This window comes from Microtus oregoni, unplaced genomic scaffold (genome assembly GCF_018167655.1).
Source record: "Microtus oregoni isolate MIOR12 unplaced genomic scaffold, Mior012 000000F_ref0000247, whole genome shotgun sequence".
NCBI classification, from domain to species: Eukaryota; Metazoa; Chordata; class Mammalia; order Rodentia; family Cricetidae; genus Microtus; species Microtus oregoni.
In genome coordinates, this window is record NW_024543059.1 from 30,084,530 (window position 1) to 30,111,200 (window position 26,671).

General features: G+C 42.6%; 1 protein-coding gene across 3 annotated transcripts in view; it reads left to right on the forward strand.

Annotated features, from left to right (window-relative positions):
* Chrna7 (cholinergic receptor nicotinic alpha 7 subunit) overlaps window positions 1–26,671 on the forward strand; it is a 108,930-nt gene that overhangs the window by 67,539 nt on the left and 14,720 nt on the right. For all 3 annotated transcript variants that reach the window (XM_041658595.1, XM_041658587.1, XM_041658604.1), the window contains 2 exons: window positions 23,615–23,694; window positions 26,218–26,385. In XM_041658595.1, the coding sequence (XP_041514529.1) occupies window positions 23,615–23,694; window positions 26,218–26,385 (248 nt within the window). The remainder of the gene's footprint in view (window positions 1–23,614; window positions 23,695–26,217; window positions 26,386–26,671) is intronic.

Consider the following 26,671-nt stretch of genomic DNA (forward strand, 5'->3'; position numbering starts at 1 on the left):
CTTGGAGCTTTAGGTCAGCAAGAGATTAGGAATAACAGAAGTAGGAGTGGGAGCTTACAGACGAGCTTGCTTTTCTGGTTTCTGTATGATAGGCAGGTCCTGGTTAGATGTGCAAGTGAGAAACGTGCAGCTCACTGGGTGTGTTGAGGCTGGAGGAGCTGTGAGAGGAGCAGAGGCAGTGCTGTGCCCTCCAGACTCTTAGATGCTAAAGAACAGCAAAAATGCAGGAAGAAGAAAGTGAAGTGACCACAGAAGTAAGCAAAGGCGATTGCTTTTGTTCTTATTGTTTTTGTTTTGGTTGGTGCTGGGGATGGATGCAGGGCCTTCCTCAGTCTGGGCACCTGTTCCACCCCTGAGCTTTGCCCTGGCTCTGAGGGTGATTCTAAGCTAAAACCATCTGACAGTCAACTGGTACAGAAAGCTTTTCTGATCTCCTCTGTGGCTGAAGGCACAAGCCTTTGGGAGCAGGCTCACCAGATCCCTTTCCAGTGAAATTTTAGTGCCTGCAAAGAAGCCAAGGTAGGTCCCTTGGAGCTGCATAAACAAACATTCCAACTCGGTTTCCTTCTCTCATCTGTAAACTCCCTTGTTCTTCCATGGGGCCCTTTTCTTCCCCTTGCAGTTTGCTGAACCACCCCTCATCTTGGGTTATTTGGAAAGTCACGTTTTCCTGTGTGCTCATGCATTCATGAATAAAAAACCATTTGCTACTTCTAATCTGTCTTTGTTACTTCAGTCCACAGTCCTCCAAACCTGAACCTCAAGGGGCGATGGGAAAGTTTTCTTTCTCCCAACTTCAGAGGGAATGTGACAAAAGGACAAATAAAAAAAAAAAAAGGACATTGAGCCTATAATTCATGTTCCTAGAGAAGCTAAATAAGGTGAATCCAAAGACAAACACATAGGCATCCTCAGGAATATTAACCTTCATCAGGCGATGAAAGGAGACAGAGACAGAGACCCACACGGGAGCACCGGACAGAAATCTCAAGGTCCAAATCAGGAGCAGAAGGAGACGGAGCACGAGCAAGGAACTCAGGACCACGAGGGGTGCACCCACACACTAAGACAATGGGGATGTTCTATTGGGATCTCACCAAGGCCAGCTGGCCTAGGTCTGAAAAAGCATGGGATAAATCCAGACTAGCTGAATATAGCGGACAATGAGGAATACTGAGAACTCAAGAACAATTGCAGTGGGTTTTTGATCCTACTGCACGTACTGGCTTTGTGGGAGCCTAGGCAGTTTGAATGCTCACCTTAGGAGACCTGGATAGAGGTGGACAGTCCTTGGGCTTCCCACAGGTCAGGGAACCCTGATTGCTCTTCGAGCAGATGAGGGGGGGGGGGGACTTGATCGGGGGAGGGGGAGGGAAACGGGAAGCGGTTGTGGGGACGAGGCAGAAATTCTTAATAAATAAATAAATTAAAATAAAAAAAAAAAAAAAAAAAAAAGGACAAATAAAAGCAGCAATTAGTTAAAAGTCACTAACCCTAAAGAAACTTAACTAATTTTTCCTTAGACAAAATTGGCCATAAAGCCAATCAAGGCCAAACTACCAGATATAAATAAATCAACGGTAGATTTTTAATCAAGGTTATCCTAGGATTGAAAATCAAGGCATTTGAAAGTCTTGTCTGTAAAATGTTATAAAAGAAAACTGGATTTAACATTCTCACTTGACAAATATGGATTAAAGACAAATTGCGTGAGAAGACATGGTAGATATTCCATGCTGCTTACAGTAAATTCTGTTGAGAAAACCTAGTAACACAGTCATGTGGCTTCAAAGGCCAAGCAGTCAATACTAATTCATCACCAAGGTGAAACTGGTGAAAACCAGTCTCAGGAAAGGTGAGTTGCTAGATAAGACAATTAAAATATATAAAGAGGGATTTGTACCCAAAGGATAAAAGTTATCTTAAGCAGGCTTGAAACACTTCTTTTTAAAAAGCAGTATTTACTTTCAAATCACACTAAGATGAGATGACAACACTCACCATTAGCTGAGTGCTGTTCACAGGAACACGCATGGCAAACACAGCCTACATCTGGTAAGATGGAGCCACATGTTAGACAGGGGAGACGTGTCTTAAATGTGTATTTGTATTCCTGACCCAGTCATACATTGAACTCTCAACCCCCAAGTGGCTGGTATCAGGGTGGGAAGTCTGGGAGGCAATGAGGTCATTGGGCGGGGCCCTCATAAATGGCTTCAGGACCTCTATGAGAAGAGACATGTAGGACTATGCTTCCTCGGCTCTCTGGCAGATAGATGTAGTAAAGAGACATGCCCCTGCAAACCACAGAGTGCGTACTTCTAGTACAGGGCCTGCTAGTTTCTTCACGTTTTAGTCTCAGCTTTTCAGAACTGCCAGTTTTAAGCCTTTCTTTTTAAGTTTCAGCTCTTTAAACTGGATGCCATGACCCTGATCCAGTTACCTAACTGAATGCAGATAGACATTATGAAAAACTGGCAACAGTTAAGGGTTTCTGAACAACTGAAAATTAATTGAAACTTCAAATGCACAGCAAATCTATGTCACTTCTTCACTGCAGCCTGGATTAGAACACATCATACACTGCACAGCTTCACTGCAGCCTGGATTAGAACACAACACACACTGTACAGCTTCACTGCAGCCTGGATTAGAACACAGCACACACTGCACAGCTTCACTGCAGCCTGGATTAGAACACATCATACACTGCACAGCTTCACTGCAGCCTGGATTAGAACACATCATACACTGCACAGCTTCACTGCAGCCTGGATTAGAACACATCATACACTGCACAGCTTCACTGCAGCCTGGATTAGAACACATCATACACTGCACAGCTTCACTGCAGCCTGGATTAGAACACATCATACACTACACAGCCTCACTGCAGCCTGGATTAGAACACAGCACACACTGTACAGTGTCACTGCAGCCTGGATTAGAACACAACACACACTGTACAGCTTTACTGCAGCCTGTCTCAGAACACAGCACACACTGTACAACTTACTGCAGCCTGTCTCAGAACACACAACACACACTGTACAGTGTCACTGCAGCCTGGTTGAGAACACACAACACACACTGTACAGCTTCACTGCAGCCTGTCTCAGAACACACAACACACACTGTATAGCTTCACTGCAGCCTAGATCAGAACACAGCACACAGACGCTGTGTATGCTCTCATATCAGCTGGTGTTGATGGGATCATGCCTAAAACATTTCAGCTTATATTCAGGACCATTGTATTTGTCACCTGTGGATTTTAAAAACCACACAAGTTTTCTACTCTTATAGAAACAGCATCTTTAACAGACTTAGTATTGTCCTACTGTCATTTCTTAGCATGTATCAAAATAATATTTTTTTAAATTCTATTGTGTTAGGATGGGTGATTTTTTTAAAATTGCTGTTTGAGTTGCTGACTTGGGCTCATAAAACAAATATTAGATGAATTTTGGCCAAGGATTAGGATGGAATTTCCAAGAATTTCTGAGGTGACTCTAAACAGTCTTCTGCTAGTGTTGTGAGGTGGCATTCTCAACATTTATGATTATAAAATCAAAATATCAATCAACTGAAAATTCTCTTTGGCGTGTAGTACTGAATGTTCTGCTAAGGTTTAATAATATTTTAATTAAATAATTAAAAATAGATGAATGTATGTTTTATTAGTATGCCAATATATTTTCATCTGTAATGAAAAACTGTAAATAACTGTTTTACAACACATTCCCTGGGCTGGGGAAGTAGGGGTTTCAGGAGTTCAAGGCCACACTCAGCTAGATAGTGAGTTCAAGGATGACTTGGGCTATATGAGCATACAATAAAATTCTTTATGATTTTTGAGTCAGTAAATGTTTGATTTATGCACATATTTTATATGCCTCTCTACCCAGGTTGTGTAAAACTGTTGGAAAAGAGTCACAAGTGGAAAATGTTTCAGAGGCTGCGATTTGAGCCAACTAGAGTTTGGTTTTCTGCACAGCGGCTCCAAAGCAGTGTCAGTCATGTAAGGGTCGGTTTTACCTGTGTGTTTGACTGGGCTGAGGATGCCTAGGTGTGCCTATTTCCAGAGATGGTGGGGAGGTGAAGGGCAATGGAGGGGAAGGATGGGTCTGTATGTGAATGGCACTTGATAGGCTATGGCTGATGGAATGAAGAACAGAAGAACAGAGGCTCCACAGTTGCATAGGAGGAGTGATGTCACTGCCATTCTCTGGAGCATCAATTGGACTGCAGATCCACCAGCCTTTGAATGTTGGCTCACCAAAGCTTCCAGGCCTCAGCTTCAGACTGGGGAAGCATCATTTGTACCTGTTATTCTGAGGCCTCAGTTTTGATTGAGTATCTGTTGATTTCCTCCAACTCACAGAACTATCTGCTCTCTGATCATGTAAACTGACTTTTTAAGTGCCGTATTCATGATATATTCTTTTGGTTGTGTCTGCTGGAGGTCTCCGAATAGCATAGGTAATAGCTACACTCCCATGTTTACCTCTGTGATGGAGTCCCAAGCCAGAGCACCAAGAGAGTTAAAAATAAGAGATTTTCAATATTATGAGTATGAACCAATGATGTCATTACTTCTAGGTGATTACTCAACTGATGGACTTGGACTGATATGAGATTCAAGCATGGATGAGTTAACAGCTGAGTTAGCTGTTGAAGAAAGCTCAGTGAACTGAGGTGGAATATGCCTTGCTTACATTAGTGCTGATAACCGTAAAATGTGGAGGGGGAGAATCTGGTGTACATTATCATTTTAAGAGGCTACAAACTGGGGACTCAGTAGAGGGAAACCGCTCCAGAGCAGATTGTACTCTTCTCCACACCTGACTCCTGCCTCCAGTGTGTGCTGGGAAACAGCTGGATGCTGCAGCAGGATTGTTGCATGGGGATCTGAGGATTGAGGTTCTAGAACTACCAGGTACCAGGTAGAACACACTCACCAAGGCCCATCCGCAGTCATTGTATACCAAGTGAGTTAAGAGTAGAGCCCAGATTGGCTTTGACAATCTTGGTGTGCTCCAGCATTCTTTTTTTTTAATTGTTTTATTGAGCTATGTATTTTTCTCCACTCCCCTCCCTTCCTCCCCCTCTCCTGTGTCTCCCATGCTCCAAATTTAGGATATCTTGTCTTTTCTCCTTCCTATGTAGATCCATATATGTCTCTCTTAGTGTCCTCTTTGTTGTCTAGGTTCTCTTGGGTTGAGGACTGTAGGTTGGTTTTTCTTTGTTTTATGCCTAAAACCCAATTATGAGTGAGTGCATATTAGATTTGTCTTTCTGGGTCTGAGTTACCTCACTCAATATGGTTTTTTTTTCTAGATTCATCCATTTGCCTACAAATGTCAAGATTGTCATTATTTTTTAAACACTGAGTAGTAAAACTCCATTGTGAAATGTACCACATTTTCTTCATTCATTTTTCAATTGAAGGGCATCTAGCTTGTTTCCAGGTTCTGGTTATTACAAATAATGCTGCTATGAACATAATTAAACACATGTCCTTGTGGTACGATTGAGCATCCTTTGGCTATATACCCAAAAGTGATATTGCTGGGCCTTAAGGTAGATTGTTTCCCAATTTTCTGAGAAATCACCATAGGATTTCCAAAGATGTTGTACAAGTTTGCACTCCCACCAGCAATGCAGGAGTGTTACCCTTACCCCACATCTTCTCCAGCATAAGTTGTCATCAGTATTTTTGATCATGGCCATTCTGACAAGTGTAAGGAATCTCAGAGTCGTTTTGATTTGCATTTCTTTGATGGTTAAGGATGTTGAACATTTCCTTGAATGTCTTTCAGCCACTTAAGATTCATCTGATGAGAGTTCTCTGTTTAGGTCTGTATTTTTATTAGATTATTTGGTATTTTGATGTCTAGTTTCTTGAGTTCTTTGTATATTTTGCAGATCCATCCTCTGTTTGATGTGGGGTTGGTGAAGATCTTCTTCCATTCTGTCAGTTGCCATTTTGTCTTGCTGACCGTGTCCTTTGCCTTACAGAAACTTCTCAGTTTTGTCTGGTCCTTTGTACCTCATCTCATTCTGTTTTAAGGAGCCCGCAACTCTTTGTGACATCTGCCGCCTCTTTTTCTCTTATCTCTGAGAAGCTCCTGAATGTTTAACAACTGGAGTTTGGTCTGTGTCTTACTGGGTCTGATATGGCAGGTATGGAATGTGAAGTTTGGTCGTCTCCCCTGGATCCAACTGTGCGAGACTCTGCCCCGCTGAGCATGAATATCAGCTTGCATCCCTTTAATTAGATGGAAGTCAGGAAGGATTGGGTGGCTGAAAGTTGTGAGTTTCAGCCCATGCACTAACCTCAATTACAGTCTTGTCTCCCTCCTGCTGTCCTCAGAAAACCAAATGAGTTATGAACGGTGCTCTCCCCACGGGGCTTGTGGAGAAAGAGCAGGACCCTGAATGCAGCCATCTTAATGCTTCTGTCTTGTGTAGTAGGAGCTACGGGCTGTGTTCCTGCCGCCCCAGCTCCTGGTCACCTGGCTAGCTTATGCCCAGAAATAACAACACACAAATTGTATTCTTTTAAACACTGCCTAGCCCATTAGCTCTAGCCCTTACTGGCTAATTCTGATATCCCAATCAACCCATCTCTAATAAACTGTGTAGCACTGGTCTTACAGGGAAAGATTCAGCATGTCTGACCTGGCGGCTTGCTTCATCGTGTCTGCCCAGGAGAGGGGAACATGGCCTCTGAGCTCATTCCTCTTCCTCCCACCATTCTGTTCTGTTTACTCCTCCCACCTATGTTTTAACCTATGAGGGCCAAGCAGTTTCTTTATTATAATTAACCAATGACCTTCCTCCATCAGTCTTGCAGTGGCTGTGGTGCTCGTTCTCCCATGGATTCATCGATACTCGACTCCAATGAGTCATTGCAGAATTCCATGCACATCTTCAGTTAATAGGAGAGGTGTGTTGTGCCTCTGACAGTTCTTTTGATGTTCTTAGGAAGCAGAACAAGCTGTGGACTCTACTTGCGGCTGCCACTGATCTGTGTGTGCTGATCTGCCAGGATTTCTATCTGAGGGAAGGTAGATGCTTTAGTTTGGGGTTTTGTTTCATTTTCTTATTTCTGTACAGTCTTTATGTAGTTCGGATGCCAGAATAATGCTGACCTCTTAAAATGCATTGAGTTGGTAATTGGTCCTTTCTCTTTTGTTTTCTGGATGAGAGTAGAATTTCCATCCACTTTAAAAAAAAAAAATAGTTGAAAGAATTCTCCTGGGCAACCACCAGAATCTAGATATTTGGTTTTGTAAACTTTTTTAAAGAATCAACTAAGGTCTTGTTTGATTGTTTTAAAGCTGTTCAGCTTGCTCATATCCATTGGCTGAGTTTGGGAGAGCTTTGGATTTGAAGGAATAAACAAATATGCTCCATCTATGTTGTTAATGTGTGGGGAGGTTTGTGTCTTCCTCCCCAGTGCCATCATTTTGATATCTAGTCTGTAGGTTTATAGGTTCACCCAGAATCATTTCCTGGATTGTCAGCTTCATAGATCTTTCCAGGAAACTGATTCTGTCTAGTTGGTTCTCACTACTATTCCTACTCTTCCCAGTTGTACGGATCGGTGCTCATCTCTTCTTCCTTCTCGTTACCTGGCCTGTTTCTTTTCTCATGGAGTTTTGATGTGGGAGCAGAGAGTGTGGCTTTCAGACTGTCTCTTCCTGATGGGAACACTGACTTTAGTAACATTCTTCTCACCACTTTCCTAGAAAATTATATACATTGATGTGCGTGCGTGTGTGTGTGTGTGTTCATGCATGTGGAAGCTAGAGAACATTATTTAGGTGTTCCTGACCAACACATTCCAGGGATCTTGCTGGCTAGATCCCAGTACTAGAACTCTATAACACCGTGTCTAACTTTTTTTTCAGCACGAGTCCTGATTATCAAACTTGAGCCCTCACACTTAAGTAGCACTGAACTCTCTCCCTCGTCCCTATTGTGACCGCATGTTAGTTTTATTCCGTTTTTTGTGGGTTTTATTTTTATTTTTATTTTATTATTTTGAGTTTCCCAGCTGATATCTCTTTGGGTTACGGATTACAAATTAGTATTTCATTTCCACAGGTGTGAAAACTTTTCTGTTATCTTCCTATAACTCACATTTTGTTAGAGTCCATTATGACCACTTTGATGTTTCACTTCTTTTAAATTTACTGAGGTCTGTCTTGTGGCTCAGGATATGTCTGTCCTGTTCAGTGCTTAAAGGGGCTGAAAAAAAAAATCCTTGTTTTTGTAGTCAGCTTTGTAAATTCAAATTAAATCCCGTTGGTGGATAGTTGTCAGTGTCCCTGTGCATCCCCACTGCTTGGTTGTCCTCACATCTCTTACTAAGAGAAGTGTTGACGCCTGCAAACATAGTGTAGATTTTACAGCTTTCCTATTTGGAAACACAGTTTTGATCTCTGTGTCTTCTTGATGGATTGAGCTTTTTATCACTGGATAGATTTACATCTGTCTCTCACACTTTCCTTCACTCTAAGGTCTATTTTGTCTGGTGGCCTGTAGTCATCTTTGCTTTATATGTATTTTATTCCATTGTTTCATCTTCCCTGCCTTCCTATGGGCCAGCCTAATTTTTTTTTTTTAGAAGGAAGTGTTTATATAATGTTTTGAAAGTATCTGGTTACCTGTCCTAGGGTGGTTTTGAGTATTATCTGTTACATATAGATCAAGTTTTGTGGTATAATAGTATTTATACTCTTTTACTGGTTCAGACATAAAAACACTATCATCAAAGAAAAAAAGAAAAGGCCGGGCGGTGGTGGTGCATGCCTTTAATCCCAGCACTTGGGAGGCAGAGGCAGGCGGATCTCTGCGAGTTTGAGGCCAGCCTGGTCTACAAGAGCTAGTTCCAGGACAGGCACCAAAGCTACAGAGAAACCCTGTCTCAAAAAACCAAAAAAAAGAAAAAAAGAAAGAAAAAAAAAAGAAAAAAAAACGTTATCATCTTCTTTATTTTCTGTTTTCAAGAACTTCCTTGGGGCACTTTCCCCCAGAGTGATTTCCCTGGTTATCAGCTCGCTTAGTCTCGGCATCTTTTCATTGTCTCCAAGGCCAGTGTCCGGTGCTGTCAGCCGCAGGCTCTCAGCACTTGAGCACTTTATGCACCTCCTTTGGTCTCTGCTTAAACCTGGCATTCTGTTTTGCCTTCTTGTAGCTTCACCTGCCTCTGCTCTAAGGCTCCCTCTTCCTCTCAGCTCTCAGGTGTTTGATCATGATGTGTATTGGCCTGGTTTTCTTTGGGTTCAACTTAGGTCTTAGCCTCTTAACTCTGTAGATTTATGTCTTTTGCTTAATTTGAGAAAGTTTTTAGCTGTTGCTTCTTCAAATAATTTTGCTCTCGCTTTCTGTCATATCTTTTTGTCTCTGAGACTGACTCTCTGGACACAAATGTTCCTGGATCTTTCATGCACCCGGGACTTTGTTCTCATTTGGTAAGACACTTTTCTCTGGGACCTATGGTTCACATTGGAAACTGTCCACCTACCTTCAAGACACCCATTTGTTCTGTGGCTCTCTCTGCTCTTCCACTGAGCCCTGCCTATGTGTTTCTATCCCCAGTTATTCTATTTCGTAGTTCCAATTTCCCGCTTAGCTTCTCTTTTACCTGCTCTTTCTTGCTGAGAACTTGTCCTTTCTGCTTTATTTCAGGAACACTCCTCATTCCCGTCTGTCACATTATTGTGGGAGTGATTTTAAAAGTCATGTCAGAGAATTCCAGAATTCTAGGATGTACCATCTAGTCTCAGCATATACCACTTTTCTTTTCTTCTTAGAGTTAAGAATTTCTTAGATTTTTGATATGGCTGATTATTTTTTTCATGGAATAAGAGAAAGTTTATTCAAACATGAGCTACTATGGCTCAGGAGAATCTTGGATAGATGTTTCCCTGAATGACATGTTCCACTGTAGAAGTAGCTACATGAGCTTTTTATAGTCAGAAAATGAAAGTCATAAGTCAAGGCATTCACACATTAGTAGTGACATATGGGTTACAGTGAAGTAGGGAATTCCATGATGAAGGTTTCAGATCCTGTGTGATGACATTCTTCAATTTTGAGGTGGTGGGCATTTGTAGAATTTAATTTGTTCCAGAGGCTTTATCCAGTAGACAAAAGGGTGTTATATTGTGGACACTTTGGGCATTACTTAATGAGATCAAAAGCGGAGGAAGGAGGTATCAGCTCATCTCATCCAGTAGAGATCATGCCCAGGCTTCATAGGCAGCTCCCCCTAATACCAGAAAGACAAGGGCTCTTGTTACTGCAGGAGGAGCAAGAAAGGAGTCTCAGTTCCCTGAGTGTCCTCCGCTGACGCTGCAGATTGGAAAGCTCTGTACTTTGACTTGGTCTTTTGTAGCATCATTTTAACCATATATTGGAAGTCTGTTTTTTTTTTTTTCTCATCTGATAAAATCAAAGAGCAGAAGACCTTCCCTGGCCTGTGATGAAGCGACAACTTGGTTTCTGCATTTGGCGGGGGGAGGGGGGTGGCAGGGGGGGGGGGGGGGAGGCGGGCTACTGTCTATAGATCATTTTCCTAGCGAGAATGAGAATTCTCGGAGTTGTTTTGGCTCCTGTATCTGTGGTACTGCCCTCCGCAGATCATACTCTAGAATATATGAGACAAATAGAAAGGTCTGGGGTGTTGGCCTGGTGTGATTCTTCCCGGCACAGAACGTTGTCTGCCGCTCTTCTGGATTCTCTGCACCTTTCACAGGTGTCTCCCTTTTGTGTGTTATGTGCAGTTATTTGCCCGGCTTAGAAGGATGCCTAGGCCATGCGGGCTGCCACAAGGAGACACCACATAGCCTTTGTGTCTTTAAACAATAGTAAGTGTTCCCTGCTGTACAGGCAGCCCCTTCCCCCCAGTATCCATCAAAGAGGAGTGGAGAGAGGAAGGGAGAGGTGGGAACGCTTGCACATGCCCGTGCATCCACAGAAGGGCAGATAGAGACTTGGGTTGGAGCCAGCTTTGTTCTCTCCCTGTTTGTATTTGGCTGCCACTCCTGCCCATGAGATGGTTTCATCTAACCTAAAGAGTTGATTACCTTTTTAATCTTACAGCTCCCTTAGATTTTTTTTTCTTTTATCTTGTCATAGTGCTGCTGTTTTTCTGAAAGCATATACTTAGTTTATTTGGAATTTATTCAGATTAATATTGGTCAGTTTCTTTACTAAAAAGAAATACTTAAATATATGTACATATATTTTTATATGTATATATAAATATATATATATGTATTATTATATATGGCCAGGTGTGGTGGCTCACAGCTCTAATCCATACACCTAAACATAGATCAGTGATAGCCCAATGAAGGCTGTGTGTAGGCTATTTAACAAGACCATGTCTCAAAACAACAACAAAATAGACCAGTTACTTCCCAGTTAGTCACTGGCAAACCTCAGCATGAACTTTGTGCTTCAAATGGTTCAGGAAGATCTTAGTTTGCATGTGTTGGTGGGGAGGTCTGGCTGGCCTAAGGCAACAGCAATGCCTGCAGGTAAATTTTACAGAAGTGAGTCTTGCATACATAATAATATTCGTCATCATATTGTCTTTCTAACTGGCCAAAATTTTCTTTTCTCCTCTTTCCCCTTGGGCTTAAAGCTGGTAGAGCACACTGGATCACGTGACTCGGGAACTGAAATTTATTTTTATCTCATGAACTCCTTCACATAGAATGCTGTGGGATAAGTGGGTTACTGTGTAACAAGGAACGTGAAAGCTATGAACAGGCTGGTGAGGTTAAGCCCAGCCGTTCCTCCCAAACTCCATTCTGGTAAATTCAATCAACAGTTGCCAGTCCCAAAGCTAAGTACCCACCAAGGCTGGAGGACAGCCTGTGCATCCTCTCCCACGCCTGCTGAAGTGGGTGGAACCTAGGGGGCTGAGATCAAAGGAAGCCTGCTCACTAGGAAGTGGGGGTGGGGGAATTCCAATCTATAGCAAAGGAAGAGGGGAAGAAAGCTAGGTTGTTTTGGGCTGTGCCGGAAGTGGGCTGTCTTCCATGAGCTTGTAAAGGAAATGAGGTGCATGCTATTCTTGATACTGACATCACACAGACCAGCCTCAGTCCACTTACATCAGCCTGGGAGCTGAAAAGCTCAGAACTTGAGAGCAGTCCTTTGGGTTCATCACATGGGATGACGTGCCCCACAGAATGGCCGGAGTTACCGAAATATACTGTTTATCCCAGTGTGCTAGCCAGTAATCTGCATGTGCCCTGCTCCAACATGGGGGTAGTGAGCCAGCATTGGCATCGTGGGCTCTTCTGACTACCAAATGGCTCAGGCTGCTGGGATACTGAGTGTAGTGCTCCTCAGGTGCCTGTAGAGAGAGGCTGCGAGGGAGTCGCAGGCTGCACTCATTCCTCTCCTCCCTTTCTTACTCCACCAGGGTGTGTCTGTGTCTCGTAAACTTAACCTCCTTAGTTTTATTACATTTTTAATTTGGGGGGGGGGTGGGAACACATGTGTACACTCGTGTGCAAACATACATCACAGCACACATGTGGAGATCTGAGAACAAGCAGATGTTCCCTTCTTCTGCCGTGTAGGTATCCAAGATCAAGCTCGGGTTTTCACATTGGGTAAAAAGTTAACTTTACCCTTTGAGCCAGCTTTGATGACTTGATATCCTCTGTGTATGTTAAAAAAAAAAAAAAAACTTACACAGAAAGGCACTGGGGATTACGACAACTTTAAAAACTGCTGGAAATGAACTCTTTTAAGTTATAATTACAAAATAAAGAATCAGATGGCTTTGGGTAAGCATTTACAAACACAGCGCGAAAGGAGCGTAATTAAACACAATTAAGAGCTGGAAACGCCAGAAAAGAGCTTCGTCGCCTTTAAAAAGCAAGAATCAAGTAAAACTAGTTGAAACAAGAAATAGTCATCCAATTAGAGAACTCCTTGTTGGCCTGGGATGCCAGGTGAGATGCCCTTGATGGAGCAGAAGCAATTTCCTGTCTGAGTCAGAGGGAAGTGGGAAGAATGGGAGGCAGCAGTAGAACTGATGTGATGGCAGCCGTCCCTGCATCTCTGCACCAGGTCCTCGCTGATGCTGCCCATGTGTCGGTAGCCCTTGAGAGGCGGCACCGCTAACTGTAGATTAGGTAAACTGTGGATCATTTCTGGAAGGCTGAGCTCTTAATAGAAGACACTGGGTTCCTAGACTTAGCCAGATCAGCAGGTATTTCCACATAGCCTGGCGAGCACTGTGTAGAAAACTGGGGAAGGTCCGACTTTCGTACAGACAGAAAAGGGAACATGCTGCCGAATGTATTAAGTCACATAGGGTGAGGCAGATGCTTTGGACAGTTCAGTGGAAACGCCAAACTAGTACAGACTTACATGGCATAAAAAGATTTGGAAATGAACACTAAAATTGTTTGTCTGTAATGGGCAGGTAGGGAGTCAAGCTCTTCTAATTAGACCACCCCCAGAAAGCTCAGTTTCCACATATGCCAACTGTCTGCAATCCACAAAGAGCTGCAGAATAGCTCAGGCAGGCAGCGCCTGGGTGGAAGCAGCCAAGGCCAGCGTGTGCCGTGGGGGAGGGGAGGGCTCCACTGAACAAGTGCTTTCTGTACAGAGGACATGATTCACAAGAATTGCTGAGAATTTAATAATATCAGTCTAAAACAGAAATCCTCGGTTTCAGGAGATGGGAGTCTGGGGAGAGATATGTAATAAGAAAGGAGCCAAAGAGATGCTGAGCAAATACAATGGGGAAGCCGAAGGAGGCTGTGGGAGAAGATAGAGAAAAAGATAACCAAATGAGGGAGGGTGGCAATTAGGCAGACCCGGAGCTTTTTAAATGCGGCAATAAGTGCCCTGCACTATCGTGATACTTTTAAACATTAAAAGGAAATTATTGTCAACCTAGAATTCTGTCCATGCTTTGTACGGAGGGTAAATCTGGATGTCTCTAAGGAAACAAAGACTAAAGAAATTTACTATGCAGGATGCACAGTGACGTAACAGAAGTGACCAGAAGAGAGATCTAGGAGTGTAGGAGTGAGGTGGGAGAAGAGTGAAAAAAGTAAGTCATTTAAAAATTCAGGTAAATAGGTGAGGGATTAGCTTAATAGAAACAACGTTGAACTTAAGAGATAAAAAGGTAAAATCATATTAAAAACAAAGAGGGCAAGAGTAGATCAGAGATAGAATGTCTGCTTAGTACGTACAAGGCTGTGGGTTCAAGACCAACGAAAAAGCAGAGGTGGAATCAAAATATTGGAAAAGAGTGGCGTGAGGGCCAGTGTTTATACAGGGTACGGTGTGAGGTGCTCATCCGGTGCCCGGGAAGACCATAGAGACGCCAACTTTAGTAACAGACACAATTTAAAAATGATCGAATACTACCAGCAGAAATGCGAGAGTTGTATATTTATCCACCATAGAGGAAGTAAAAGGGGAAGGAACAAGGAAAATGCAGGAGACTAGGAAAAGGAGGAAATACAGTGAGTGAGTACGAATAATAGAAACAGCCCATCGCAGCTAAGCATTTAAAACTACATGGATTAGTCTGCTGGTTACAAACAAAAACAAAGTAACAACAATAAACAAAACAAAACAGAAGTCTGTCAGCAGAGACTAAAGAGGAAAAATCCATTAATAGTAAGAACTAAACCACATACGTGTGAAGGTGAAAGCAAAAGCAGAGACTACAAAAAGCAAGTATCCAAAGAAGTCCATTCCCCAGTAGACACTGTAAAACTTGTTAATAGGTTCGCTTCCCATGCAGATATGTAGAAGTATGTATCTTCCAATACCCACATTAGAAATGGCTTAAAGCGAAAATTCATGACTTAAATACCATTCTCAAGAAAGCGTCGATAGTTTTAAGAGAAAAAGAAGAAATAATAAAGACTAAAAAATCATTAAATAAGAAAAATAGAATACACATCTCCAATATTGATTTCTGAAAAGCCCTGATAGACACGCCCTGGGGAATGATTTCAAAAGTCAAGAAGGTGGTTACATGTGGTTACTAGTGTCCGAGTGTGTTGCTGATCTGAACAGTTGCATAGTTTTGTGGGTGCAAGTTTTCCACTCCTTTGGGGAGACTCCAGAAGTCAATTGTTAGATTTGTTGATAAGAGTATGTTTAGTTGGATAAGAAACTGCCAAACTCTTCCGAAGCAGCTTACTGTTCTGTGCTCCCAGAAGCAATGGGGAGTGGGTGGGGGTGTCTTTTCTAGTCCACATCCTTACCAACATTTGCTGTTATCATCCTGGATTTTAGCCATTATAGGTATATAATGGTGTCTGGTTTAATTTGTATTTCCCAGATTCTACTGTAAGGAACATTTTTCATATGCTCTTTGTTATATTTCTCTCGGGTGACATGTCTGTTAAACTATCTGGCCTTCTTTTCAGTGGGTTTCTTTCCACATTGTTGAATTTTAAGCGTTCGCTGTATGGCTTGGTAACTTCTTCTATCCAGATGGCTCTTTCACAGATACTGTCTTTCAGACTGACTTGTCTTTTCATCAATCTGCTTTTTAAAAAATAATACAGGAAAATTCCCCCCCCTAGTATAAGACTTACAAACATAAATGCTTACATTTTAATTAAAATGTTTCCCTACTAAATCTGTTGGAGATAAGAGCTTGCTAACGGTCCAAGCGTTCTTCAAATTCACGATACATCTTCAAGTCCAAATCCTGGGATTATAGGCATGTATCATGCCTAAATCTCTTAGCTATTGGTGATCTCACTATGCCTAATTTACAAATCAAACTTCAATAAAGGTAGGTATATACATAAAAACACACATCGTAGCTGGTGCCATCGGCTGTTTCTGGTATCCACAGGAGAGCTATGAAAATACTCCTTGAGTAGTTAGTAACTATGGTATGTGAAACAAAATAAAACTGTTACTTGCCATCATGTAAATAAATTCCTAGAAACCACTTAATTTTAAATGAGAAAGCATAGAAGGCTGGAAAAGAAGAAAGCACATGGTTCATTGACTGTATTTTCCTAGGAAGTCTATCCACACAAAATATATTAGATAGGGGATATAGATTTGTTGTTGTTCTTGTTATTTTGTTTTCTTTTTACTCTTTGGGGGCCCACCACCCAGATCCCAAATAAATTCATGGAGACTTATTCTTACTTATGAATGACTGACCTTAGCTTGACTTGTTTCTGGCCAGCTTTTCTAACTTAAAGTATCCCGTTTCTCTTTATGGTTTGCTTCTGGGGTTTTTATCTCTCTTCATTCTGTATTTCTTTCCTTCTTACTCTGCGGCTGACTGGGTATCTGGCCCCTGGAATCCTCCCCTCCTCCTTTTCTCGTTCCTTCTCTTCGTGTTCTGTTTATTCTCTCTGCCCACCAACCCTGTCTGTTTCTCTCTCCTGGTTAGCTATCGGCCATTCAGTTCTTTTTTAGGCCAGTCATGCGTTTAGATAGGCACAGTAATACAGCTTTACAGAATTAAAGAAATGCAACATAAAAGAATGCAACACATCTTTTCATCATTAAGCAAATATTCCACAGTACAAATGAGTGTAACATATCTTAAACTAATGTTCCACAACAAGGAGGGGGCAATGAAAACATAGAATATATTTACATTCTCTTACAACAGACACTTAGAAAATGTAACATGACAGTTTTCATGGCCAGCATCTGTAGGTGTTAAACACCATCAGTGTACACTGAAAAAGACCCTCCTAAATGTCTAATTCCATCAGTGTGTGCCTGGAAAACACAATGCCATGAAGACAGCAGATTTTCTCAAACAAAATTTAATGTTTTTACAACTAAAGTCCCAACAGGATCTTTATGTGATTGGACAGATAGATCCTGCAATTTATAATGTGGAGCCAAAGCTCAAATAGGTAAGAGAATTCTAAAGAGAAAGAACCTGTTTGAGGGGCTTGACCTGCTATGTGTCAACACTTTCCTTGTGCTAATGATGTTCAGCTGGATCTAGAAACGTGGAGGTGTTGTGGTCGCTGGGTAGCATGCATCACCCTGTGTTACTGGGAGCATTTTTGGAACCTTCAATGTTAAATTCAGCTGTAATTATTACAGAAACATGCATAGTATCATATTGAATGTAATATGTAATTGGAAAAAAAGGATACTCCAAAAATAAGTTTTATCCTTTCTACTTAAAGCATGAAACAGAATATTAGGGGGGATATAAATGTAAAAATATCTCTGGAATGAAATAAATGATGTGTCCATTGTCTGCCATAGCTACTTCATTCGAATGTTGTAGGGCTGGGGGAGCAGCCACCTCCACTCATTTAATCGGAATTCCCAAACAGTACAACTTTTATTATTTTTAAACTTCATGTTGTATACTAAGTTATTCCCCCTGCCTAGCTGTTACTTTGTAGCCTCTGACCTATATCACCCTCCCATTTCCTTCTCTGCCCTTTGCAGCCACAGTTTTATTTTATTCTCTCTCTTGAGTGCTCTATTCTGGAAGTTCCCTACCTGTGTTTCAGTCATACTCTCTTAGATCTCTGGTAGGTAGAAATAAGGTTACCACCTTATATAATTTTCAAATAATTTTGGTCATGGGATGTGATAGACTTCATGGATAGCTGATTGAAGACTTCACACTTAGAAAAAAAGCAGAACTAAAACAAAAATCTATGCAAGATATTTAGGTATAGACACAGTATGTAAAAATCATTGACTACGCATCATCTGGTTTTTCTCTAGACCTGTTTTACATCATGAAAGCCCAGCTTTATACTTTACCTTGTTAATGGTAACTATTTTTTGTCTTTCTTAAGAAATTTGAAATCAATGGTGCCTTAAATCCACTGTGTTCTGAATGCCTTCTTTTGTGGTGTTTGTGTGTGTGTGTGTGTGTGTGTGTGTGTGTGTGTTTGTTGTTTTTTTAGATAAATCATACTTTAATCTCCTCTTTTGGTACTCAGAACTCAGAGAAAATGGTCTGATTTCTCATGAGACCTCATTTATGAGGAGTCATTCTTAACTCACATGGTGGGTTTTGCTCATATATATCTGTATACCCTGTACGCAGAGGACAGTACACATGGATGCCTTTTAAAATTCTTCCTTTGTTCCTACACACTTGCCTCCTTGATGTTGGTCTGACTGAGCCTCCTAGAGATTAGCTACTTCGTTGTTTCTCTCAGCTGAGTTATTTCTCCTCTATGGGTGCCACGGTCACTTCTCACCTTCTCAGCACAGGACTGGTCCCTCGTGATCTGCAGTGGATGTCAGCGCTATAGAGAGAGCTGAAGTGACCAGGACAAGATTTTCTCTGAGTGCAGAACCATGTACTCTGTCGGAGCTCGGGGCGGGAGGGGTGCAGAAGGGAAACCCTTAAGTCCTGTCCTCTGTTGTCTAGCTGAATTCTGCAGATTCTCCTTTCTTATGCTTTTACAACATTTCTGAAAGCAGAATGTGGTATTGTATTGTCTCCCTCAGTTTGCACCCAAGACCTTTCTCCTGAATAACTTCTTGGGGGACAGACTTACACACTGTATGGTTCAGTTTCCCAAAGCCTCCATGTCCCAGTTTACCCCAGGTATGTAATGCAATTATGTCCCCTTCCAGCGACACAGATTCCTCATTTTTACCTGCAGAGCTCTGCCCAACCCACTTGACCACCTCAAAGATAGAGAATTCCTAATCTGAATATTTGATTGATTTTCCCTCATTGTCCTTTATTGGGTAGAGGTAGGAATGGAGCTCAGAGCTCTCCTCCTACCACGTACAGGTTCTTGTCCTTCTGGCCTGGTGGAGAGCTGAGGCAGCCTGGAAAGGCAGCTCTTGATGGGACTGTAACGACAGATCTGATGTCCCCAAGAACTATGCATCTTCCAGTCACTGACAGAAAAACTTAAGATAGCCCCAGAAGCAGAGGAAAGAGGGAAGTGGTGTCCTATAGATTGCCCTCCAGTATTTTCAGCATTCATTGCTTTGAGCCTGGAGATTACTGCACAGCGGTTGCTGTGTTCTGGTATCTGTCGGGCAGCTCTGCTGGCACAGGGCTGGGCCATGTGGTCACCTGTACTGATTCAGAGACACTGAGGTCCATGACCGGCCTTACGCACCTGAGTTTCTGAGGACAGCTATTTTTAAGCTTCGTGCTTTGCATCAGGCCCCTTCTCTTTTCAAACCTGCCTTTATCTAGACGTAATGTGCAGAGCAGGTAAGTGGTAGCAGCACAAACCCATTGCACAAGTTTACTTTTGTATTATTTATTGATAAAATGACCTTGCCTGGAACGGAACTGTGAAACTGCCACCCTGAATACAAGGGTCTGTTTGGATGGCAGCTGCAGTGTTACAGTCCAGTCCATTTCAATGCTCTGTTTGGATGAACAATATTCACAAGCCATGGAGTCACCCGGGTTTGCCGTTGCTAATGGCAACAGCGTTTTATCTTGTGTGTAGCCCATTTCTCTTGTGGTCTTGAGAACTCTTCAATTAAATTTATCTAAACACTTGAAGGGGAAGCTTTTAGGAACTGCTTTTTTTGTTTTCATAATTGAATCATGGATCTTACAGACGTTCATGGTGGTATTTATTATTAATATAAAAATCAAATGTCATATGAAAACGCTCGGCTTCAGTGAGCACCTCACAATTTCTGTGGATGTTATGGATCACCAACCTTGGGAGGAACACAGGTTCACTGTGAGAAATTCTAAGTACATACGTGTACTTCTTAAAAGGGCAATGCCAGCCAGGCTGAAGTCTTACGTGGTGACTTGTGTAAGAGATTCAAATGTGTGTGTATTCAGGGGAAGAAAAAAGGAAAACCTGCTACACTTTTCACTCAGAAAGGAGGAAGATGAGCCACATGAATACACCGGTTATCTTTGAAGCGCAAAAACTTCAGATCCTGTCATTTGAGTGTGGGATGATTTTTATATCCATTTTCATAAACCACAAAAAGAAAACATTTTCTGAGGTCGGGAAGAGCCTCCCCCGAATCTCAGGGTTCCAGAGAACTAGTTTGAAAGTCACAGTACTATCCTGGATCATTGTGGAAGCCGTGATGTAGCTAGTCTCCTGCAGCCACTGAAAGGTAAAGATGTAGCCAAGAGTACTTGTATCTTTTGTCTCCCCCTGCAGAGCTGGGTGTGAGAACATAGATGTTTGTTACAGTTTCAGCCCATCCATGATGAATTGCTTCCCTCCCTCCCTTTAAACTTCATTGTATTTTTGTTTTGTATCTGAATCTTGACATCCTTGTATGTTTTCCCCCTTTGAGTTTCTTTCTTTTATTTTTTCATTGATGGAAGAAGGAGAAAGAGAAGGAGGAGAAGGAGAAGGAGAAAGAGGAGGAGGAGGAGAGGAGGAGGAAGGGGAAGAAGAAGGAGAAGGAGGAAAAGAAGAAGAAATAGGAGATTCTTTGAGTACACCGTACAGAGAACAGTGGGCCTGACAGGAACAGAAGAACTGCCTCTCATGAGATTTTTAAAATGTGCTTTAATTGGATCCATGATGTTGGCCAGGTGTGGTGCACAGCTACGGTCTCAGCACTTGCGAGACTGAGGCAGGAGGATTCAGAGTTTGTGGCTAGGCTCGACTACAACAGCAAAACACTGCCTTCAAACAAAATGAAATAAAATTTAAAAAAATCTGTGTTCCTAAACACACTTTCTTCTGTCTGATTCTTGCCAACCCGAGTGTCTCTCTCCAGATTGGCCTCAGATTTTCTAGCCATCAGTATCGCATGATATAGTGACTCTGTTCTCCCATCCCAGTTGAGTATAAAACTCTTATCTGTCTGTCTATCCATCCGTCCGTCCGTCCGTCCATCCATCCATCCATCTCAGTTTTTACCCTAATTTTTCTAAAGTTGTCCAATGACAGGTGTGTGGGACTCTAACTCTCTGTGGCCTTCATGTTCTTGTAAATACATCTCTCTTCTTTCACAACTGAATGGTTTCCTTCTGCTTAGAAAATTCCTATGTGTCCTTCCTTCTTCGGCAGCTTGCTCCTTCCCACTCTGTCTATTGGTCTTCCAGCGGAGCTCCTGCCAATGGTGTGGGCTCTACTGGCCTTGTCCTTTGTGGCATGCCTCAATTTTGTTCTTGATCTCCCTGGCGCTTACCAGTGGAACCTCCCACTATTGGTTGAAAATTATCTCATCAGCCACAGTTTTACATTTGTTTTTAAATGTTTTAAAATTTTTGCCCATGAATCTGTGGTTCCCAGGAAGGACGGATCACTCGTGCCTTATGACTCGAGGGTTTATCTGAGGTACCCTGGACGCAGAGCAGGCTGCTTGAGGTGCTGTCCACACGGGCAGCCCCAGCTGGGGCTCTTGACTGTCAAAGGGAGAGGAACATTACTTTGTGTGGCCAGTGAGTTTACTGGATGCCTGGGTTTTCTGTTTATTTAGAGGTGGGGGGGGGCATGTGTGTGTGTGCGCGAGCACACATACAAAGGCCAGATATGACACCCAGTGTCTTCCTCTATTATCCTATTATCCTTCACCTTATTGACTGGGACAGGGCCTCTCACTGAATTGGAAGCTCTCTGTTTTACATAGGCCGGCTGCCAGAGCTTTGCGGAGCCACCTGTTTCTGCCCACCAATGCCTGATTTTTTTATGGGAGTGCCTGGTTGGGGAGGTCAGTTCTCATGACCCCAGTGAGCTATCTCTTCATCCTTGCTGGTGCTTTCTTGGGGCAGTTTATTTACATAAAGTTTGGCGTCTTAAGGATACGTAGAATTGACTTTAATCTGCTATAGTCTGATGCAGGAATCCTTAAGCAAGATTTGTTTTGTTTTGTTTTGTGTTTTTCCAAGTAGTTCCCAAAGCAACAAAGAATGCATCCTAGGAGGGGACCATGACAAATCTCTGGGTCGGATGTGAGGTAGAAAGTACAGAATAGAGAGAAAGTAGTAGGCAGTGGTGTTTACTTTGGTTGTCTTGGGTTGATCACCCTGAAGGGTAGATGGTTTTAGTATTGACTGGCGTAAGTAATGTTGCGGCTCTGGTGGTGGTAATAGACAGTCTCCACTTGCCAGCATTGGGGTGGGAGGCCGTGAGTGTGAGAGGCAGATAGAGTAGTTAGTAGGAGTGTGACTCCAGTTTGGTTCCTTTAGATTTAAAGGAAACTGTTGAAGCTTGGTGTGCTGGCTAGGTTTCGTCAAGTTGACACAAACTAGAATCACCTGGAAGAAGAAGGAATGTCAATTGAGAAGTTTCTCCCATCAGGTTGGCCTATGAACCTATCTATGTGGCATTTTTATCTATGTGACATTTTCTTGATTGTTGATTGATATGTGAGGGCCCAGCCCACTGGACTCTACTCCCTGTACTGGCTAGTTTTATGTCAACTAAAAAGGAGCTGGTTTTCAGAGAGGAGGAAGCCTCATCTGGGAAAATGCCTCCATACGATCAGGCTGTAGGCATTTTCTTAATTAGTGACTGATGAGGGAGAGAGCCCAGCCAATTGTGGATGGTCCATCCCTGGGCTAGTGGTTAAAGGTTCTGTTTGAAAGCAGTCTGAGCAAGTAGAGTAAGCCAGTAAGCAGCACTCCTCTGTGGCATCCAAATCAATTCCGACCTCCAAGTCCCTGCTGTGAATGAGTTCCTGCCCTCACTACTTTTGTTGATGAGTTGTTATATTGGAACTGGGAGTGAAATAAACACTTCCTTCTCCAAGTTGATTTTTGTTATGGAGTTTCACCACAGCAATAGACACCATCCTTAGGCAGGTGTTTGTATAAGAAAGCAAGCTGAGCAAACCATTTGGAGTAAGCCAGGAAGCAGCATTACTTTGTGGTCTCTACTACAGTCCCTGCCTCTAGAGTCCTGCTTTGGCTTCCATTGTTGATAGTCTGTAACCTACAAACCAATCCTTTCCTGCCTACGTTGCTGTTGGACACCCTTTAAATTATTCGGCTTACTGTAGATTATGCAGTGTACGCCATGTTTCCAGCTTTTCTGAGCTGTCACCCATTCTGGGGTAGACTTTGATGGTGCAAATATTTTGAGTCGTCTCTGCCCCTGTAAGCAACCCCTAATCAATATTCCTGTGATTAGCCGCCCATAAAACTTAACTGGTTCATCAAGTTGGACTTTGGAGGTATCCTTACTTAAGTGTGTCCTTGGTCCCTTGTCTGGGATGAGTAGATATCTATTTATGTTTCCTCTGGGATAATGTCACACAGTGGCAGGGAGGCCTGACTGGGAGAGAAAGGAAAAAGCTGGCTGAGAGAAGTGGGAGTCCTTGCGTTTATTCTCTCTGATCTGGACTGTGCATGGGATACATTGTTACTGCCTTGACTTTTCTGGAACCTAGAGTTGTGAGTCAAAGAGACCTTTATTTTTTAAGCTTCTTTAATCGTAGCAACAGAAAGAAAGTCAGGACATCACATGTCATATGAAATGGGAGTGGCCATTGGCACCTCACTGAGAGGACTTCCAGGTAAGTCACATTGACTCTCCCAGGCAGGTATGGGGTTATCCAGCTACCAACAGGAAACCTTCGAAAAGCTTTCTGACCCATAGACACGACAATCTAAGGACGGTAAGAAACGCACTGCCTAGAGATTCTGGCTCATGAATCCTTTTCCTGTTTCTAGTGCTGATGAACGGTTTGATGCCACATTCCACACCAATGTCCTGGTGAATGCATCTGGGCATTGCCAGTATCTTCCTCCAGGTAAGATCTACGCCCCTGGTCTCCATCCAGTGAGAAAATTTAAGCAAGTATGTGCATCGGTCCTAAGGTCCTCAGGATCCTCCCGAGGGGAGAACTGACTCCATGTTGGTTAACCACCTTCCCATCGGGGTCTCACATTTCTCTTACCTCACTCTGGGTATCGTCTCTGAAGTTAAGATCACATTTCAGAGGTCTTTGCCGAGGTCTATCTTCTGTTCTTATTCATGTTAATTCACAGTCTACTCTCCTTTGTTGAGTAATTTCCCATTCTTCTTTCCGCCCATAAACATGATAGGCAGGCCTTTTCTCCTTCATCTCTCTCCAGTTGGCACAGGAAGTTGACAGGTACTTCAGTGCTGGGAAGATGATGAGCATTCGATGCTCATGAAGTTAAGATTGCTCACAAGTTAGGTGCAAGACCCAGGGCCTTCCAGGGAGCACCCTCTGGTGACTTGTTCCTCAACTGATTTCTTCTTCTTAACCTCCTGGTGGTAAATAGCTTCATGGGATTGATCTGTTTGCCTGCCCTTTGAGGCACATTCAAGGTGTGTTCTAGTATATGAGTATCAATTCTTTTTATTTTATTATTTAGAAGCTTTCATTAACATATTTTCAAGAATTAAATATTCCTCACTGAAACTTCTTATAACATATCTGAAACCCACTGCTTACACTGTCGTGACTACACTCAGAATACATTTACACACTCTTAACATACATGCCCGTTGAATATATAGCTTCTTATGAAACACACACACACGCACACACACATTCTCTAGCCCCTCGTCTCACAGCACATGGTGAAGCTGGCTTTGCCTATTGTTTACAATGCTCCTCCGCTTAGCAGACGATAAGAATTCTGTAGACAGAATCTTTGTTTGCTCACCTTACCATCCATCACTTCTCAACTGCGGGTGGTTCTGTCAATAAATGGATGAATAAGTGGTTGGATCCAGCAGAGACATAGCCCTCTCACTGATGTTCATATCGATTAGAGAACTGTTGCTTTTCAGGCTTTCTGTCTTAAGACATCTGCTTGCCTGCTCCAGCCCTTCCTCCACGCTGCAGGTACCTTATAGAGAGGGTTCTGCGATGACTTCCAGCACACTTTGAGTGAAGAAATGGGTGGTTGTGAGCCATCATGTGAGCGCTGGGAATTGAACCTGGGATCTCTGGAAAAGCGGCCTGTGTTCTTAACCGTTACTGGACCATCTCTCCACCCACTTTCTGTGTTTATTTTTAAGAGGCAGGTGGAGGTAGAATTTGCATATTATACATTTAAAAAATCTTAACTCCATGAGTTTTAGTAAATTTTCAGAGGGTCGCTACAATTGAATTTTAGAATGTCCCCATTATCCCTTACCTGTTGGCAGTTAACTGATCTTGCTGCAAGCCTCAGGCAACCGTTGAAGCTTTTCTGTCTTCTTCTTGGGTCTTGTCATAGAAATGGAATCAAATTCAGATTTCTAACTGTATTTGGATTAGGAGAAATTCAGTCCACAAATGGTAAGGGAATGCCCGTGGTGACTTTCAAGTTCCTGTGGGCATGTGATATAGGTGTGTGTATATATACATACATACATACATACATACATATATACATATATACACACACCTGCCTACATTTTATATATATATATATATATACACACATACATACTGTAGTATTTCTGTTGAATTTTGAGCCTCATACATACTAAGTAGGCACTCTACCACTGAGAAAGGAAGTCCCTCTTTATTTTGAGATATCACTAAGTCGCCTGGGATAGCCTTGAACTTGTCACCCCCTGCATCATCTCCCCAAGTATCTGGGAATGTAAGGCACATTTAAAGGACCTCTAAGGGACAGTTTGTGTTTTCTCAGCATGGGTGTGCAGTAGAGTGTGCAAGTGTAAAACTCTTCAGTTCCCTCCTTCCTTCAGTCTTTATTTCAGGAAAGAAATGTGAAGTATGTTTTTGTGCATCCAAACTCTCTCTCTTTAATTTTGCACCTTATCCCATTGCTATGGAAACTGTACAGGTTAGAGTTACACTCTACATATATTTTCAGATAACTAACTGTTTATTACACACACACACACACACACACTCACTCACACCAGCCTCTTCTGTCTCTTTCCAATTCTCTTTCTAACTCCATCATTTTTTACCAGCTTCTCTGAGATTTCTTGCACCCTTTCTTTTTCTCATATTGCTTAGACTCAGGATGTGCTCCTGGCAAATGAAGTATATAATTAATTATTTGCACTAAGTTTCCTGAGAAAAGCCTTCCATAACAAAGGCTATTGTTGTGTTTTAATTTTAAAAACAGTGACATTTTGGCTGAGCTTCTCTAGGGGTTTTTCCAAAAGGAAAATGGGGCGGGGAGGGGGCACCTTGACTTGCTCTGAATAGGTCCTAGCAAGAGTTCAGTGTGTGTCGGGGTTGGGGGTGGGGGGTAGGCTGCAGGAACTGTGGGTGTGTTCTGAGCCTGTTTCTCTTACCGCCATTTCAATCTTCTGGTCATTTCCCGTGCTCACATAGGCATATTCAAGAGCTCCTGCTATATTGATGTGCGCTGGTTCCCTTTTGACGTGCAGCAGTGCAAACTGAAGTTTGGGTCCTGGTCCTATGGAGGGTGGTCCCTGGACCTGCAGATGCAGGAGGCAGATATCAGCAGCTATATCCCCAATGGAGAATGGGATCTCATGGGTAAGGCTAGCACAAAACAAAGACCTTATGTCCCAGAAGAGAGATGCCTTCTACCTATGTGAACTGAAAGACTTGGGAATTTCTCTAATTTTCCTTTCACTGGCTACACTTGACAGCCTTCTCCATCATGTCCTGAGAGCTCCAGAATGAGCGGCAGAAGTCAGTTGGCGAGTGCAGCAAGCAGCCATGGCAGGGCCTCTAAACCAGCAGTGCTAGAGTAGACTTTGTGGGGTCCATTCTAGTCCTCTAGCATGGTTGAGCCGCACATTGAAGTTGATGGTGCTAA